The following is a 17,030-nucleotide window of genomic DNA, read 5'->3' as shown; positions in this document are numbered from 1 at the left end:
CATCCACAGCCCTTGCTGAAGTCTCCTATAAACATCACAACAAACCCAAGAGACATTTCAAGCCAAGAGATATTTTAATTTGCCTGGCATCTCAGCAGCCGTGATTGTTTTCCATTTCCTTTCCTTTCTGTGTGTGTGTGTGTGTGTGTGTGTGTGTGTGTGTGCATGTGTGTGTGTGATAGATGGAGAAAAATAGATTAGTAAATTGATATATAATCCGGCCTAACAAATATCTTTTGGCTTTGTTGCCTTTTCTATCATGATTACCCTAGGAACCATCATCTTTTATCTAGACAACAGCTCATCTCCACTTTGCCCACTGGCCCTCTTTCAGATTTTCACCACACCTTCAAGCAGAGAGATATATTAGCATGCAAATCTCACAATGATTCGGATAAGGAACAAAATCTGTAACACAGCCTATCAGTTCTACACATTTCAATACTCTCTACGCTATAGCAACATGGACCATCTTTCAGTTCCTCCAAACTGAAGGGCCGGGGCACATGCTGCTTCCTCGGTCTGCGTATGCTTCCCTCACACAAACATAATTGACTCCTTCTCTTCTTGCAGATTTTAACTCAATTATCACCTTACCAGAGAACCACGATTCTCAAACTGGGTCAAATTTTTCTATTTTATGCTAATGTGATATTTCATAATAGTTACCACAGTCATCATTTCATTTATTTGTGTGATTATCATTCTTCTTACATATCAGATCATAAAACAGAACTCTGTCTCTTTATGCTCACCACTGTTTCACTAGCTGGCATAGTGCCATTACATAGAAAAGATAAAAAAATACATATGAGTGAATTAATAGTAGTGATTATTACCCTATATTTTTCTTGAAGCAGATTTTGTTTCAGTGGGGTGTTTAATTACTGAACCAATTACTTAACACAAATATTGTATGTGATGCTTTAAATTTATAAAAATGACAATATTAAGGTTCACATTTGAAGATAGCATTTCTAAATATAAAAGCAACAACTGTGCAATGTCAATGCAATAATTTCATATTTTATAACATTACAAAAATATACTAATTATTGGATCAGATTTAATTAGTATATTTGACTAGTATTCCATTTGCAGAAAACTACATAAGAAAAGATGAAATCTATCAGAATTGTCTGCATCAGACTCTAAGTTTGTTTAGCAAACATTACTAATCACATTGTTAGAAATTGCTTGTTACTTAATTTTAATTATATGCATCTCTCTTTTAGATTTTCCAACCTGCCTTCTGTGTACCTGTATAAGTACCACTGTATACTGTGATGACCATGAACTTGATGCTATTCCTCCACTGCCCAAGAACACCGCTTATTTCTATTCCCGCTTTAACAGAATTAAAAAGATCAACAGAAATGACTTTGCAAGCCTAAGTATGGATGATAGCACTAACGGCTTTCTTTTCTTTACAGAATTTCTTAAAATTTTTGCACTGTAAAAGAGTGGTTCTGGAAATGATAGCTGAATATTAAATACTAGAGGCCCACTGCACAGATTTGTGCACCAGTGGGGTCCCTCGGCTTGGTCTGCAGAGATTGGGCAAAAAACAGCAGTTCAACGTTCCCCGAGGGGTCCTGGAGTATGAGAGGGCACTCTGCAAAGTTGCTGTCACTCGGCAGCTCCTGTGTTCAGCGTCTGCCCCCTGGTGGACAGTGCACGTCATAGCTACCAGTCAATCAGCCGGTCACTTAGGCTCTTACATATATACTAGAGGCCCGGTGCACAAAAATTTGTGCACTCGGGGGGGGGGGGGCGGTGATGTGGTGCCTTCAGCCCAGCCTGTGCCCTCTCACAGTCTGGGACCCCTCAGGGGATGACCACCTGCTGGCTTAGGCCAACTCCCCAGGGGATTGGGCCTAAGATGGCAATCAGACATCCCTCTGGCAGCCCGGCAGCCTTCAGGGGATGTCCACTTGCCAGTGGGGGGCAGGCCTAAACTGCAGTCGGACATCCTTAGCACTGCTGAGGAGGCGGGAGAGGCTCCCACTACCACTGCTGTACTGGCAGCCATCAGCCTGGCTTGTGGCTGAGCAGAGCTCCTCCCATGTGAGAGTGCCCTGACCACCAGCTGGCAGCTCCTGCATTGAGCGTCTGCCCCCTGGTGGTCAGTGTGTGTCATAGTGACCAGTCATTCCCAGTCCTTCTGCTGTTAGGGTCAGTTTGCTTATTACCCTTTTACTATATAAGATAGAGGCCTGGTGCACGGGTGGGGACCGGCTGGTTTGCCCTGAAGGGTGTCCCGGATCAGGGTGGGGGTCCCGCTTGGGTGCCTGGCCAGCCTGGATGAGGGGATGATGGCTGTTTGCAGCTGGTCACACCCCCTTCAGGGTGGGGGTCCCCACTGGGGTGCCTGGCCAGTCTGGGTGAGGGGCTGAAGGGCGTTTTCAGGCTGGCAGGTGACTGAAGCTCCCAACCTCTCCTTTTTTTCTTTTTTTTTTTTAATTCTGGGATTTATTTACCTTCTATGGCTGTCACTGGAGGTGAGAGCCGGCTCCAGCTCTGAGCCCGCTGGCAGCTGAAAGTAGGTATCTGGGTTTGTTTAGCTTCTATAATTGCAACATTGTTGCATCTGGAGCTCAGAGCTGGGCTGCGGCAGGTGGGGAACCTTGGCTTCTACAGTCACTGGAGCAAGCAAGTCTCCTGTTCGCTTCAGCTGCCTGGCTGCCAGCCGCCATCTTAGTTGGCAGTTAATTTGCATATCTCTCTGATTAGCCAATGGGGAGGGTAGCGAAGTTATGGTTAATTACCATATTTCTCTATTATTAGATAGGATAGACTAGAGGCCCCGTGTACAAAATTCGTGCACGAGTTGGGGGAGAGGTGGTCCCTCAGCCTGGCATACACCCTCTCCAATCTGGGACCCTGCAGGGATCAGGCCTAAACCGGCAGTCAGACATCCCTCTTACAATCCGGGACCGCTGGCTAACTGCTTGCCTGCCTGCCTTCCTGCCTGATCTCCCCTAACCACTCTGTTTGCTGGCCTGATCACCCCTAACTTCCTCTGCCTGCCTTCTTGACCTCGCCCCTAACTGCTTGCTCCTCCTCAGGCCTGATCACCCCTAACTGCTTGTTCCCTGCCAACCTGATCACCCCAACAGCCTCTGCCTTGGCCCCTGCCACTGTGGCTTTTTCTGGAAGGATGTCAGACGTCCAGAAGACTTCCCGTAAATCTGGTCTAATTAGCATATTACCCTTTTATTAGTATAGATGTCTCATAAATCAATTATTTTTTTCTCATGTAGCCATGTGAAGATTTGTTTTAATTATGATAAGAAAAAATCTGAATAATTAAAGGTCATCAAGAAACTATATAGCTATTGATATTTTCAACAAACTATTAGTAACTAAATAAAAATTGTAAGTAACTATTTTATAGCCTAGAACTTATTATCATTTTATGGCAATAAGAGTAAGGTGTCATGATCATTTATTTATGAGGATTTTTTTGTTTGAAGGGATTTCAATTAAAGCTCAATTATTTTATGATCAAAGAATCTAAGTCTAAATTCTGACATTGTAATGGTTGCCAACATAGACGAATTTTTGTACTTGTCTTCATAAAGTGTTTTAATTACTAAATATTTATTTGTAATACCTTTGTATTTTATACTAATATATCTTTTACCACTAGAAAAATATAACACTGTCATCCCTGTGGAAAATGTTTTAAGTAGTAAAATCCAGATATAGTTTATTTAGACTATTGGGGAAAGACTAATTATTTTCAATTTAATGTGCCAGTTTCTTTGCTAAAGTTATAATTTCTTATAATTGCATAAACATGAACCGTATTCAGAGAGAACAAATTTTCTAAAGTATTTATAAATAATTCTTTAATTAACTTGTATTGCTACTTAAATTCATGCTTATGCTTTTTTGTATATAGGAAATTTATATTCATATTTTTATGTGAACAGAACATTTCAAGAATATTAACTACTTCCTCACTTTTTCTTCTAGGTGATTTAAGGAAGATTGATTTGACATCAAATTTAATATCTGAAATTGATGAAGATGCATTCAAAAAGCTGCCTGAACTCAGAGAGCTTATCCTACGTGACAACAAAATAAGGCAACTTCCGGATTTGCCAACCAGTCTGACCTTCATTGATGTTAGCAACAATAGACTGGGAAGGAAAGGAATAAAGCAAGAAGCATTTAAAGTGAGTTTTAAGTTTGGATATAAAAGACTTTCATCTTCCCATTCCATTTGTGGTCAATGACTAGCCTTTTTATTTCTATAAAGGAATTCACTTGGATGAGACTTATAACTGCAAAAGTAAACTTTACAACACTACTTATCATGCTTGTGGGAAATACTGTGCTCTGGTACATTCTGAGGCTGGTCAAGCACCAAGAACAGAAAGCAGAAGTGGAATAAGAAGTGGGTGGCTCTCTGGAAATAGTGTTAAGCAGATAATTTGTTTTTACCAAAAACTCTACTGATGGGGAGCATTTAATGTGGTTGAAAGGTTAACTACTTTTACAGGATGTGGTTAGTGCCTTGGGGATAAAAGGCTTCCATATTACTTTAAAGAAGACTGGATTCAGTTAATCTTATGAATTTTGTTTTCTAAGAAAAGGATGCAAGCTCAGGGTTAGAGTAACTTGCTTGGAATAACAGTGTAGAGTCTGAGAAGAGTAATCCACTGGCTATCTTACTCATTTTTACCCCGTTCAAGCTGCTCCTCTAAATATATGTTGAACACAATAAACAAAAATTACTGTTTGAAGGGACATCACATTACTTCCTTGGTAGCTAGAAGGTGTCATGTGGACCCATTAGCACTGGGCAATAGCAAAAGTCCTATCTCTCTGCTAGCCATTCTGTTGGGCAAGAGAGTTAGGGCACCTCAGTAGAGCCTGGCAAGGGTAGAAGTCCGGTCTCTCCACTCATCTTTTGTTGGCCTGGGTGGTGGTGAGTCAGAATTTGCCCTGTGGTATTTGGCTAGAGTGGACCTGTTATTGTCTACACTTTTTTTGTCTTGCTAGGTTGTCTTTTCCCTGAAACTCAGGCTAGGAAGAGAAGTCTTTTGTTGGGGAGAAATTCTCATTTCTCCATCCCTATTACATGAAAGAAATTATTGCTATGCCTCAGCAAAATCTTCAAAGTTCTATTGCAGAATAGAGAATGAGAAGTCAGTGCCTTACTTAAACTGAGAAAGTGAAAGTGGACAAAGCACGTTCTTACTAGAGATTGAGAAACATGTTTCATTTTCATCAAGAGATATCTACTTGCCCTCATTTCTTCCAAAATTCATTTGTATTGTCTAGTATGTAACTTAGAACACTGATCTTCCCTAACTTTAGTAAATAAGACCTGGTCAGGCATGTGGTATTTTATAAATAATTGCATGGAGAGGGAATGGAAAATATAACTGTGGCACCACTAATTTCTATTAAGTCCCTACCTTTGGAATGTTTCCAGGATATGTATGATCTCCATCACCTCTACCTCACAGATAACAACTTGGATCACATACCTCTGCCACTCCCAGAAAACCTACGGGCCCTTCATCTCCAGGTAGGCTTCTACCAGTAAGGTAGGCCCAACAGCTCCAGGGAAAACAAAAGCAGACGGAGGAAGCTGGGACCCAGGAAGCTCTTTATAATGCATGTTGACTCACTGTGACAATTTTTCTTTTTTTCTCCCTTTTTCTTTTTTTTCCCTTTTTTTTTTCTTTTTCTTAGTCATTCTTTCTCTGTGTTTGACTACAAGATATTTGTATATTAACTGATTTATTTCTAATAATGTTAGTTTTTATTTTCATTCTTTGCCAAATAATGCATTTTTTGGCACACAAATATTCTTTTGAAAAAAAGAATGGAAGTTTTTGTTTTTTTGTGGGGTTTTTTCTGCTGAAGAAGTGTGTAAGGATTAGAAAAGGAAGAGAAAGAGAAAGAAAACAGTCTAATTTGATTTCTAGTTTTCAGGGAGAAAATGTCAATTTTAGCCTTTTGATTTTGTTTATTTATTTTTAATATATTTTTATTTATTTCAGAGGAAGGGAGAGGGATAGAGAAATAGGAACATCAGTGATGAGAGAGAATCATTGATCAGCGGCCTCCTGTACACCCCACATTGGGGATCGAGCCTGTTATTGGGCATATGCCCTGACCGGCAATCGAACTGTAACCTCCTGTTTCATAGGTCAATACTCAACTACTGAGCCACACTGGTTGGGCTAGTCTTTCTATTTTAGCTTTAGGTCTTACTAGTATGTGTTGAATTAAATTCAACCCTAGGGCATTCTATCTGCTGAGCAATGAGAGACTTCCATCTTTCTGGATTAAGAAAATGCAGTTTTTCTTAAACCAACATATTTGAAAACCTGCTTTATTTAAAATGCCACTAAACTGAGTGAAAACACATTTTCAAAAATGTTATGATCTAATATTTTATAAATATATTTCATTTAAATATACCAGAAGTATGCTCAATTAAAATAAACATTTTTTGTTGCTAAAGCAAAAAAGAAAAATTATTCTTATTTCAGATATAACTTTTGGTGTTCAGCTATAATCAACTATCTGTAACAACTTCATGATTTGTGGAATAAATCTGTAGATAATGCATCCATTGTGTGTTCATAGAACAATATCATGGTGTAAAATTACAGTCTTTTGAGACAATGATTTTGCTATGTGAAAGCAGGTCTCTGATTTCTATGTTTTCCTCTGTGTGGATTCTGTAAATATTTACCCCTGTGTTGTTCCTTTTAATATATATATATATATATATATATATATATATATATATATATATATATATATATATATTTCCCTTACTTTTTTGATGTCCTTTTATGTATACCTGTCTCTGAAACTTGGACACTTGTCTCTTCTGAGAGTTTTTCTGGTGGTGTTTGCTTCCTTACTCCCTTTCCAGTCCCCGTCCTGTTTTTGGATGGCTCTATATTGGTATCTCTTTTTCTGAGAGTGATTTTTAATATGTATAACTGTATGGAGGATTTTCAAGGACATGCTCAAGGAAATTTTATAATGTGTTTTCTAATTATGAGTTAAATGAATTACTATTGTCTGTGATGATATTGACTCTAAAAAATGACCAGATCTCTAATGTTATAGTTAAACACAATGTACTTGTGTATACAATATGAGATTTCTTTCAAAATAACTGCCTGCCCTGCGTGTGTAGCTCAGTTGGTTGGAGTGTTGTCCCGATGTACCAAAGCTGTAGGTTCAATCCCTGGTCAAGGCACATACAAGAAACAACCAATGAGTGGAACAACAAGTTGATGTTTTTCTCTTTCTCTCCCTGACCCCCATTCCTCTCTTTTCTCTCAAAATCAATACATTTTTTAATTAAAAAAAATGAAATAAAAGTAATTGCCTTTGGAGTTTCCAGTCAAGATGACTGAGTAGATAAATGCGATACTCTCATCCTCCCATAACTACATCAAAATTACAACTAAAATACAGAACCACCATCATTCAGAACCACCTGAAATCTAGCTGAACAGAAGTCTTATAATGAAGCCACAATGAAGCCACATCAAGACTGCTAGGAGGGGCAGAGATTCAGAATGAGCTGGTATCACACCCACATGTGGTGGATAAAAATTGGGAGGGCTATCTTGGCTGTGGAGGTTTTCCCCTGGAGGAGCAAGGGGTCCCAGCCCCACACCCGGCTCGATAATGTTCCAGTGCTAGGAAGTCTGTGAATCTCCTGGATATGAAAATCAATGGGGGTTATGAGACAGAGGGCTGCTGGAGTCCCAGGCATTCTTTTTAAAGGGCCTGTGTACCAACTGGCTCACTCACTCACTCACTCACTCTGAGCTCCAGCACTGGGACAGCAGCTCCAAAAGGTGCCAGTGACACAGGAAGAGCAACTGAATTGTCTGATTCAGGGTGAGAGCTGGAGGGGCAGCTTTCTCCCAGACAGAAGTTGTTCCTTTGCTGAGTCCTCCCCCTACAGAGCCAGCAGGCAGGTGCGTATCTGAGTCTCCATGAACCTTGCTAACACTGTTTGTTCCACCTCAGTGATTCACCAATATCCCGCCCCATCCAACTTACAGGCCCACCCAGGCTGTTTCCAGTGGCTTTCCCATACAAATAGCCTGTCTTGGCTCATGTTGCGGACTTCCTTGCAACCTTTTAAAGAGCATCTGGCCTAGTGTTTCCCATACTTCTTGCTAAGTGGCTCCAGGCCTGGCACTAGTGGCGACCAGCTTTAATTCGAAACTTTGCCTCTCCTGGGCACCTCCCAGCAGCAGCCATCTGCTGACTGCTTCGTAGGTCATTGGTGGCCTCAGGCAGGGCACAGGAGGCACCTCCCAGGAGACCTCAGAGCCAGTACTCCTGGTGGACAGCTTCAGACCAAGCTGAAGCACAACTCAACTACCTCCACAACAACACACTCAGGGGCAGGCACCAGAGTCTCCCTGACTGTGTCCTGCTCCATGGAGTTGTCTCTTGCACAACAAATCCTCCACTGTTTCTGGCCAGTCCTTACAGCGAATTGACCTTGGGGTAAATCCCTCGCCTTGTATGCCAGCAGCAACCAAATCAACTACAAAAGGAGGACTCATACAGTCCCCACAGAGGGCACAGCTGGAGCTCCCAGCTTGCATGACTGGGAATACTGTACCATTGGGCCTTACAGAACACCTTACTACATAAGGCCACTTTAAAAGACTAGAAAGCATAGCAGCTCTACCTACCATATAAAAGCAAATACAGGGAGGCAGCATATATGTTCCAAATAATAAAAAAAAGAATAAAACTCCAGAAAGAGAACAAAACATAATGGAGACAAACAATCTACCAGATGCAGAGTTCAAAACACTGATTTTAAAAATGCTCACTGATCACAGTGTATACTTCAACAAAGAGATAGGAAACATAAAAATGGAGATAGAATCCATTAAAAAGAACCAGTCAGAAATAAAAACTATAATAACTAAAATGAAAAATACATTAGAGGGAATCAATAGTAGATTAGATCAAGCAGAGGATCAAATCAGTGAATTGGAAAGTAAGGTAACAGAAAGCACTCAATTATAACAGCAAAAAGAAAAAAGAATCCAGAAAAATGAAGATAGCTTATGGGGACTCTCAGACAACTTCAAGCATACCAGCATTTGCATCATATGGGTACTGTAAGAAGATCAAGGAATTGAAAACCTATTTGAAGAAATAATAACAAAAAAAAAATACTTCCCTACCCTGGCAAAGGAAATAGACATACAAGCCTGAGAAGAGTGTCCCCAAAGAGATTAACCCTAAGAGGCCCATTCCAAGACATATAAATTGCCAAAAGTAATAGACAAAGAGAGAATTTCTAAAGCAGCTAGAGAAAGCAGTTAGTTACCTACAAAAGAGCTCCCATAAAACTGTCAGCTGATTTCTCAACAGAAGCTTTGCAGGTCAAAAGGGATTGGCATGAAATATTCAAAGTGATAAAAAGCAAGGACTTTCAACCAAGATTACTCAACCCAGAAAAGCTTTCATTCAGAATTGAAGGTCAGATAAAGAACTTCACAGATGAGATAAAGCTAAAGGAGTTCATCACCATCAAGCCAGTATTACATGAAATGTTTAAGGGTCTTCCAGAAGGAGAAAGAGAAGGAGAAGGAGAAGGAGAAGGAGAAGAAAGAGGAGGAGGAGGAGGAGGAGAAGGAGGAGGAGGAGGAGGAGGAGGAGGAGGAGGAGGAGGAGGAGGAGGAGAAGGAGAAGGAGAAGGAGAAGGAGAAGGAGAAGGAGAAGGAGAAGGAGAAGAAAGAGGAGGAGGAGGAGGAGGAGGAGGAGGAGGAGGAGGAGGAGGAGGAGGAGGAGAAGGAGAAGGAGAAGGAGAAGGAGAAGGAGAAGGAGAAGGAGAAGGAGAAGGAGAAGGAGAAGGAGAAAAGATAAGAATATAAATAACAAAATGGCATTAAATACATACCTAGGAACAATTATTTTAAATGCAAATTGATTAATTGTTCCAATAAAAAGACATAGTGTGGGTGAATGAATAACAAAACAAGACCCTAAGGTATGCTATCTACATGAAACTTTCTTCATATTGAAAGACATACACACACTGAAAGTAAAGGGATAGAAAAACAAATCCACAAAAGCTGGAGTAGCACTATTTATACTAAATCAAATAGACTTGAAAACAAAGGCTGTAACAAAAGACAAAGAAGGACCTCATAATTCTACTTTTGAGTATTTAAACACACACACACACACACACACACACAAACACTAAATCGAAAAGACATATACATTCATATGTTCATTGTAGCATTATTTATAATAGTCAAGATGTGGAGGCAATCTTAGTGTCCATGATGTAAGAGAAAAACATTTTTAAGTTGCCTCCCATAAGCACCTGGATTAGGGATCAAAACCCCAAACCTAGGCATTGTGCCCTAGGTTTCAAACCCACAATCTTTTTGTGGACTGGACAATGCTCCAACCAACGGAGCCACCCAAGTTCTGGGCCTGTTTTCTTCCTGATGTTTGCTTACTCTCCCCCTCACTTCACTTCAGCCATGTTGACTTTTTCTCATTCTTGAACATTTTATAATTACTCAGAATTTGAAACTGGTGTTCTCTCTGGATAAGTTATTATTACCTTGGCCTTTCAATGCCCATGTTTTCTTGTCATTCTATTCTGAGCTCCATTGTTATCCCTTAAGATAACTTTTCACAGTCACCATCCTTTATTCATAAGTCTAATATTTTTGGAAATAACTTTTTTCTGTACACGTTTTTTTTTCACTTCTCTTATATTCCCATTATGGAAGTAGAGTCTCTATAAGAGCACCTACATGTCTTTTTAATTGATTTATCCCCCATTGCCTAGAAAGTGTTTAATGTATAATAACCACATAATGTGGATTTTGGATGACAGAAGAAACAAAAAAATAAAACACTAGGTTAAGCAAAATGCACTTTAATCAGTACTAAGAATATGTTATATCTTGTTATATAATTTATTTTCATCTCTTTTAGAATAACAACATTCTGGAGATGCATGAAGATACATTCTGTGATGTTAAAAATTTGACTTATATTCGTAAGGCACTAGAAGATATCCGATTGGACGGAAACCCTATCAATCTCAGCAAAACTCCTCAAGCTTACATATGCCTACCTCGTTTGCCTATTGGGAGTCTTGTCTAAGTTAGACAATGATTAGCATTATGATGCCTATTATAACAAAACAATTCTTACTGCTCTCTTCACAAACAAAACTCAGCATGACAATATTTTTACATTGTGTTCTGAACGGTATCATCAAATAAAATACAGCTCAAAGTATTAAGATATGATGGCAGTTAGTAATCTTAAAAAAACACCATAAATCAGGAATAACCCAAAAGGTGTACAGAAAGTGCAAAACTAAATGATAGAAAATATTTCATAGATATAAATCACATGTAATTTGCAAGTTTTAGGTAACCATAGTCTCTGTAAATTCAAATTAAGCACATAAGAAATAAAAATTAAAAACGAACACTGTAGCCTGGCTGGCATGGCTCGGTGGTTAAGCATTGACCAATGAACCAGGAGGTCACGGTTTGATTCCTGGTTGGGGCACATGCCTGGGTTGCTGGCTCAAACCCAGGAGTGCAGACATGCAGGAGGCTGCTGATCCATGATTCTCTCTCATCATTGATGTTTCTATCTCTCTCTCCCTCTTCCTTCCTCTCTGAAATCAATAATAAAAACATATTTTTAAAATATGAACACTTTAGGTTTATTGCCAAGATTTAGATGTTTCTAATTAAACTTTTCCATTTCTTTTTTTTTCAATAGTGCATGTTTCTATTTCTAAATTTATTGAAGAAAATAATAAAAGTATTTAAAAATTAGAATGGTCTTGTTTAAAAATATTCTTTATAATTACAATATGCAAATAACCATAATAATACACAGAGCTTCAGTTTTCGAATAATAATATTTATCATCTTTCAGACCTGTCAACTCATTTTAGGCCTTTGCTAAATTAACTACTTACTTAGTGTATTTCTGTGCCTGTGGAAAAATGAAATATAGAAATTGAAAATATAGATGATGATATAAGAATCATGTTAAGGAAGAAGTTAGGAATGCCTTCTGAGAAAAGTTGATCTTTTTGAAATGTATGACCATAATGTGGGCATATGTTTAAAAACAGAAAGAAAACAAAGAATATACAATGAAAGGTGAGTTTACTTCCACTTGCAAACCCCAAGTTCCATTTCCTAGAAATAGCTAGTCGATGGTGTCTCATATACCTTTATAGGTTTTCCATGAGGAACAAAAACTTGCATGTAAATAATTTTCCCTTTTCTACACAAATATACATATTCATGTACTACGTGTATGTGTATATCACCATTATGTATGTATCTACCCGTGTAAATATGGATTTTAAGTATGAAAGATAATCATTATTCTGACCTTGCTTGTTTTACTTAAAAATATTTCTTAGCAATTTCTTTCCTTACCAGCCACTCGGTCAATATGCATTTTAGCCTTGTATTATATAGGACTAGAGCCCTGGTGAACAAAATACATGCACTCGGGGGGTCCCTCAGCCCAGCCTGCACCCCTTCACATTCCAGGAGCCTTCGGGGGATGCCTGACTGCTGTGGAGGCAGGAGAGGCTCCTGCTACCGCCACTGCGCTCGCCATCAGTGAGCCTGGCTTCTCGTTGAGTGGCGCCCCCCCGCCCTGTGGAAGTGCACTGACCACCAGGGGGCAGCTCCTGCATTGAACATCTGCCCCCGGTTGGTCAGTGCACGTCATAGCGACCGGTCATTCTGCTGTTTTGTTGATTTGCATATTAGCCTTTTATTATATAGGATTAAGAGCTACAAAGAAAAAAGTAAAATAAAAGGAGCTATAAGAGAGTATACCTCAGCCAGTAGTATAAAAAGTAATTTTTAGGCCTAGAGTTTAAGTTTGAAGCATACTAAATGTTGTTTTAAAGTTAGTCCACAAATATATACACATTGTTATAATAGCAACCAACAATTGGACTCCAGAGTATCTATTAAGATGCTCTGCATGTATTTATTCACAACATCCTGAGCTGGAGATACAAATGACTATTTCAAGTCACAGGTCAGAGAGAGCTTAAAGTAAGTTGTCCTGGGTTAAGGGCTAATGACAAAATCCTATTTTATTCCACTCCTCTGCTCTGCCTCAAATACCACAGATACAACTTTTCCCTGTTTTATAACATAAGAAAATGGTGTACTGACCGGAAAAAGAAGCTATTATGGACTGAATGTTTGTGTCTCCCCAAAGTTCCTATGTTGAAACCCTACCCCCCAATGTGATGGTAATTGGAGATGAAGCCTTTGGGAGTTCAATTAGGGTTAGATTAGGAGATAAGGATGGGTTTTCATGATGAGATTAGTGGACTCAGAAGAAGAGGGAGAAAAATCAGTTGTTTGTATGTATCTATGTGCATACACACATGTGTACACTAAAGAAAGGTCAATGAGGTCATAATGAGAAGTCAGCATCTGCCAGCCAGGAAGAGAGCTCCCACCAGGAATTAAATCAGCTATGACCTTGATCTCTGAGAAATAAAATAGAATTCTGAGAAATAAAATGCTATTGTTTAAGCCACCAGGCTATGATATTTTGTTATGGCAGCTCATATATATATATGGTAGCTCAAATAGTATCCTATCTAATAAAAGAGAAACATGGTAATTGGCGTACGACCGATACCCTTTTCATTGGCTAATCAGCGAGATATGCAAATTAACTGTCAGCCAAGATGGCGGCCGGCAGCCAGGCAGCTTGAAACTAACATGAAGCTTGGTTGCCCCAGTGACGGAGGAAACCAACGTTCCCGCCTGCCGCTGCCTCTGAGCTGGCAGTTTAAGAAACTCTGTAACAAATACGCCCAACTTCAGCCAGCAGATTCGCAACATTGTAAGCAAAGGCCAGAAACCTACTTTCAGCCGGAGGCCTAAGAGCTGGAGCCAAGCCTCAAGCTAAAGCTGGCCCAGAATTAAAAAAAAAAAAAGGAAAAAAGGAGCGTTTGGGAGTTCAGTCACCCCCAGCCTGAAAACAGCCCTCAGCCCCTCACCCAGACTGGCCAGGCACCCCAGTGGGGACCCCCACCCTGATCCAGGACAGCCTTCAGGGCAAACCAGCTGGCCCCACCCGTGCACCAGGCCTCTGCCCTATATAGTAAAAGGGTAATATGCCTCCCGGCACTGGAATCAGCGTGACAGGGGGCAGCACCCAAACCCCCTGATCGCCCTGCGGCTCTGTGTGTGACAGGGGGCGGGGCCACAACCTCCCTATCCACCCTGCTCTGTGCCTGATAGGGGGGAGCTCCCCCCCCCCCACGGGCCCTGCTCTGTGTGTGACGGGGTAGAGCCATAACCTCCCCCTCGGCCCTGCCCTGAGTGTGAGAGTGGCGGCGCCCCAACCCCCTGATCTGCCCTGCTCTGTGGGTGATAGAGGGCAGCACCCCAACCCCCTGATGGGCCCTGCTCTGTGCGTGACAGGGTACAGAGCCCCAACCCCCCTGATTGGCCCTGCTCTGTGTGTGACAGGGGATTGCTCCACAACCTCCCCATCGACCCTGCCTTGAGTGTGACAGGGGGCGGCGCCCCAACTCCCCAATCAGCCCTGCTCTGAGCCCGACCAGGGGCTGCACCTAGGGATTGGGCCTGCCCTCTGCCACCCGGGAGCAGGCTTAAGCCAGCAGGTCGTTATCTCCCGAGGGGTCCCAGACTGCTAGAGGGCACAGGCCAGGCTGAGGGACCCCCCCTCCCCCCCCCGAGTGCACAAATTTTTGTGCACCGGGCCTCTAGTATATATATATATATATATATATATATATATATATATATATATATATATATATATATATATATATAGTATTTTTGCATATCACAGGGCCTTCCAAATGGAAATGTCTCTGCCGTAAAGATAGTCCTCTAGATACCGGGCCTTTGGGAGATCATAAGGATGAAATGAGATGCTTAGGACCATGAGGGTAAAGGGAGAACCCCAGCAGGCAGGATGACTAACTCATTAGGCACAGTTAGTACAGTGCTTGGGGCCCATGATAATTTTAGGGGCCTATGCAAATTTTTTCTCATTTTTAGATAAAAAGGACACATGACAATAATAATGTACATGCAATAGAGAATGTAGGTTGGAATATATTAATCTTTATAGCATAGACTATAATTTTGATTGACTAATGAATGATGGAGGAAAGGGCCTATGAAAGTCAGAATGCCCTGCCCACAGGAACATTATTGATTTTCTCAGATTCCGCCAGCAAATAACAAAAATACCTCTTTGTTCTCACAGCTTTCCAAGTACCCCATTATTAGAAAATCATGGGGTCAGAAAGTTATAGCAAAAAAAATTAAGAAATCATGAAAATACTGGGAGCATTATTATGGAAATGTAGAGGTCCAATTGACATTCTCATAGGCATTATGACTGCCTACTAGCTAGTCTACTTTGCAGATGTAATTCACCACGAATCCTATAAGGACAAAGTGGCTATTATAACCCTGCAAATGTGATGAAAACAATTTAGCATTCCTTCTAAATGTATCTTATTTAATGGACCATTTCAAATGCCTCACATTCTTAACTGAAATCTGTAATTCTAAAACTGACCCCTGATTAAACGCAGTTTTTTAAAAAATAACATAACTTTTTTTTTCTCTATTTATTTGTTACAAACATTTATTTTCTCTAAATATGACAGTTTATTTTCCAAGGGGGAGGACACTTCATTATTCCCACAAAATGTTGTGTACTTTAAAACTGTTTATAAGCAAACATTTCCATGTTAAAATCCCTAAGTAATTATTACTGTGAACATATTTTTCAGGTGACATGACTACAATATGTTGTGTGAATCCTCTGAAAATCCTGAATTTGTTGTAGGATTAATTATGTTTTCAAAGAATAATAGTAAGTAAAATCTATAATAGTACTATTATGAGTGTAAAATTTATCCTGAGGGATAAAAAATGGCAGCAGAGTAAGTGGATGCTGCATGGACATGCTCCTAGGGCCAAAATGGGATTACAACTAAAATACAGAAAATCTTCCCAAATAATCAATGGAAGACTCACTGGAGAGAATCCTGATAACTGAGGACAGAAAGTGGAGACCGCATAAAGACTGGTAGGAAGAGCAGAGGCATAAAAGTGCTGGCTGTGCTCCCACAGGCAGCAGCTGAAGTTACAGAGGGATATCTCAGCTGTGGGGGGTTTCCTCTGGGAACTCTGGGGTCTATCCCTAAGCTAGACCTCCAGCAGAGAGCCAGAACTAAGAAGGGTACCCACATGACATCTGGCTGTGAAAAGCAGGGGGTGTTGCTCCTGCCAGGGATAGATGGCTGCAAATACAGGCACCCTCTTAAAGGGCCAATGCACAAAATTCCCTGAGGAGCCGCTCACCTTGTGCTCCAGCAGAGGGAGGGCAGAGTGGACTGGAGTTGTGTGAGCAGAAACTAGGATTGGGGGCTCAAGGGTTAGAACTCAGAAGGCAGGCACTCCGGTTTTCTGTGCTGAGTCATCTCCTCATGCTGCAGAGGTCATCTTTCTCACACAGACATTTGCTATACAGGCAGCTTTGCCTGGGGGTCGGGTGGGGAAGACAGCTGACCCACCCTATTGGAAAACACCTTGCCCCAGGGAGTGGAGTTTCTGAGGCCCAATAAGACACTGAGAATAACAATTAGCCTCCAGGCAGAAGCTATTACCCGACCCTGTTGAAAAAAAACTCTCCCACACCTGTGAATGATTGCCTAAAAGCAATTCAAGATGGAATCCTATCAGTCTGTAGGCAGAGGCAGTCTCTGGAAATTTTGAGTCTTTGCCAGATCTAATTAGACAGAAATAGTATATGACGCTGTACTGTACTAGAGATTGAGAGGTGTAGCATATCTACCTAATACATTCTCACAAACCCAAACAGGCAGCCTAAATGAGGAGACAAAGAACCCCCAAATGAAAGAACAAGAGAATTCTCCAGAAGAAGAGATAAATGAAATGGAGATAAGA

The 17,030-nt window shown here is 40.6% G+C and overlaps 1 protein-coding gene across 1 annotated transcript in view; it reads left to right on the top strand.

The window, feature by feature from the left end:
* EPYC (epiphycan) overlaps nucleotides 1-11,855 on the top strand; it is a 43,754-nt gene extending 31,899 nt beyond the window's left edge. The window contains exons 4-7 of the mRNA XM_059681040.1: nucleotides 1,236-1,394; nucleotides 3,982-4,184; nucleotides 5,450-5,545; nucleotides 10,990-11,855. Of these exons, the coding sequence (XP_059537023.1) occupies nucleotides 1,236-1,394; nucleotides 3,982-4,184; nucleotides 5,450-5,545; nucleotides 10,990-11,160 (629 nt within the window). The 3' untranslated portion in view covers nucleotides 11,161-11,855. The remainder of the gene's footprint in view (nucleotides 1-1,235; nucleotides 1,395-3,981; nucleotides 4,185-5,449; nucleotides 5,546-10,989) is intronic.
* Nucleotides 11,856-17,030: the final 5,175 nt, after the last annotated feature.

This window comes from Myotis daubentonii, chromosome 2, assembly GCF_963259705.1.
Source record: "Myotis daubentonii chromosome 2, mMyoDau2.1, whole genome shotgun sequence".
In the NCBI taxonomy this organism is placed as follows: domain Eukaryota; kingdom Metazoa; phylum Chordata; class Mammalia; order Chiroptera; family Vespertilionidae; genus Myotis; species Myotis daubentonii.
This window is presented reverse-complemented; position numbering and strand designations above follow the sequence as displayed.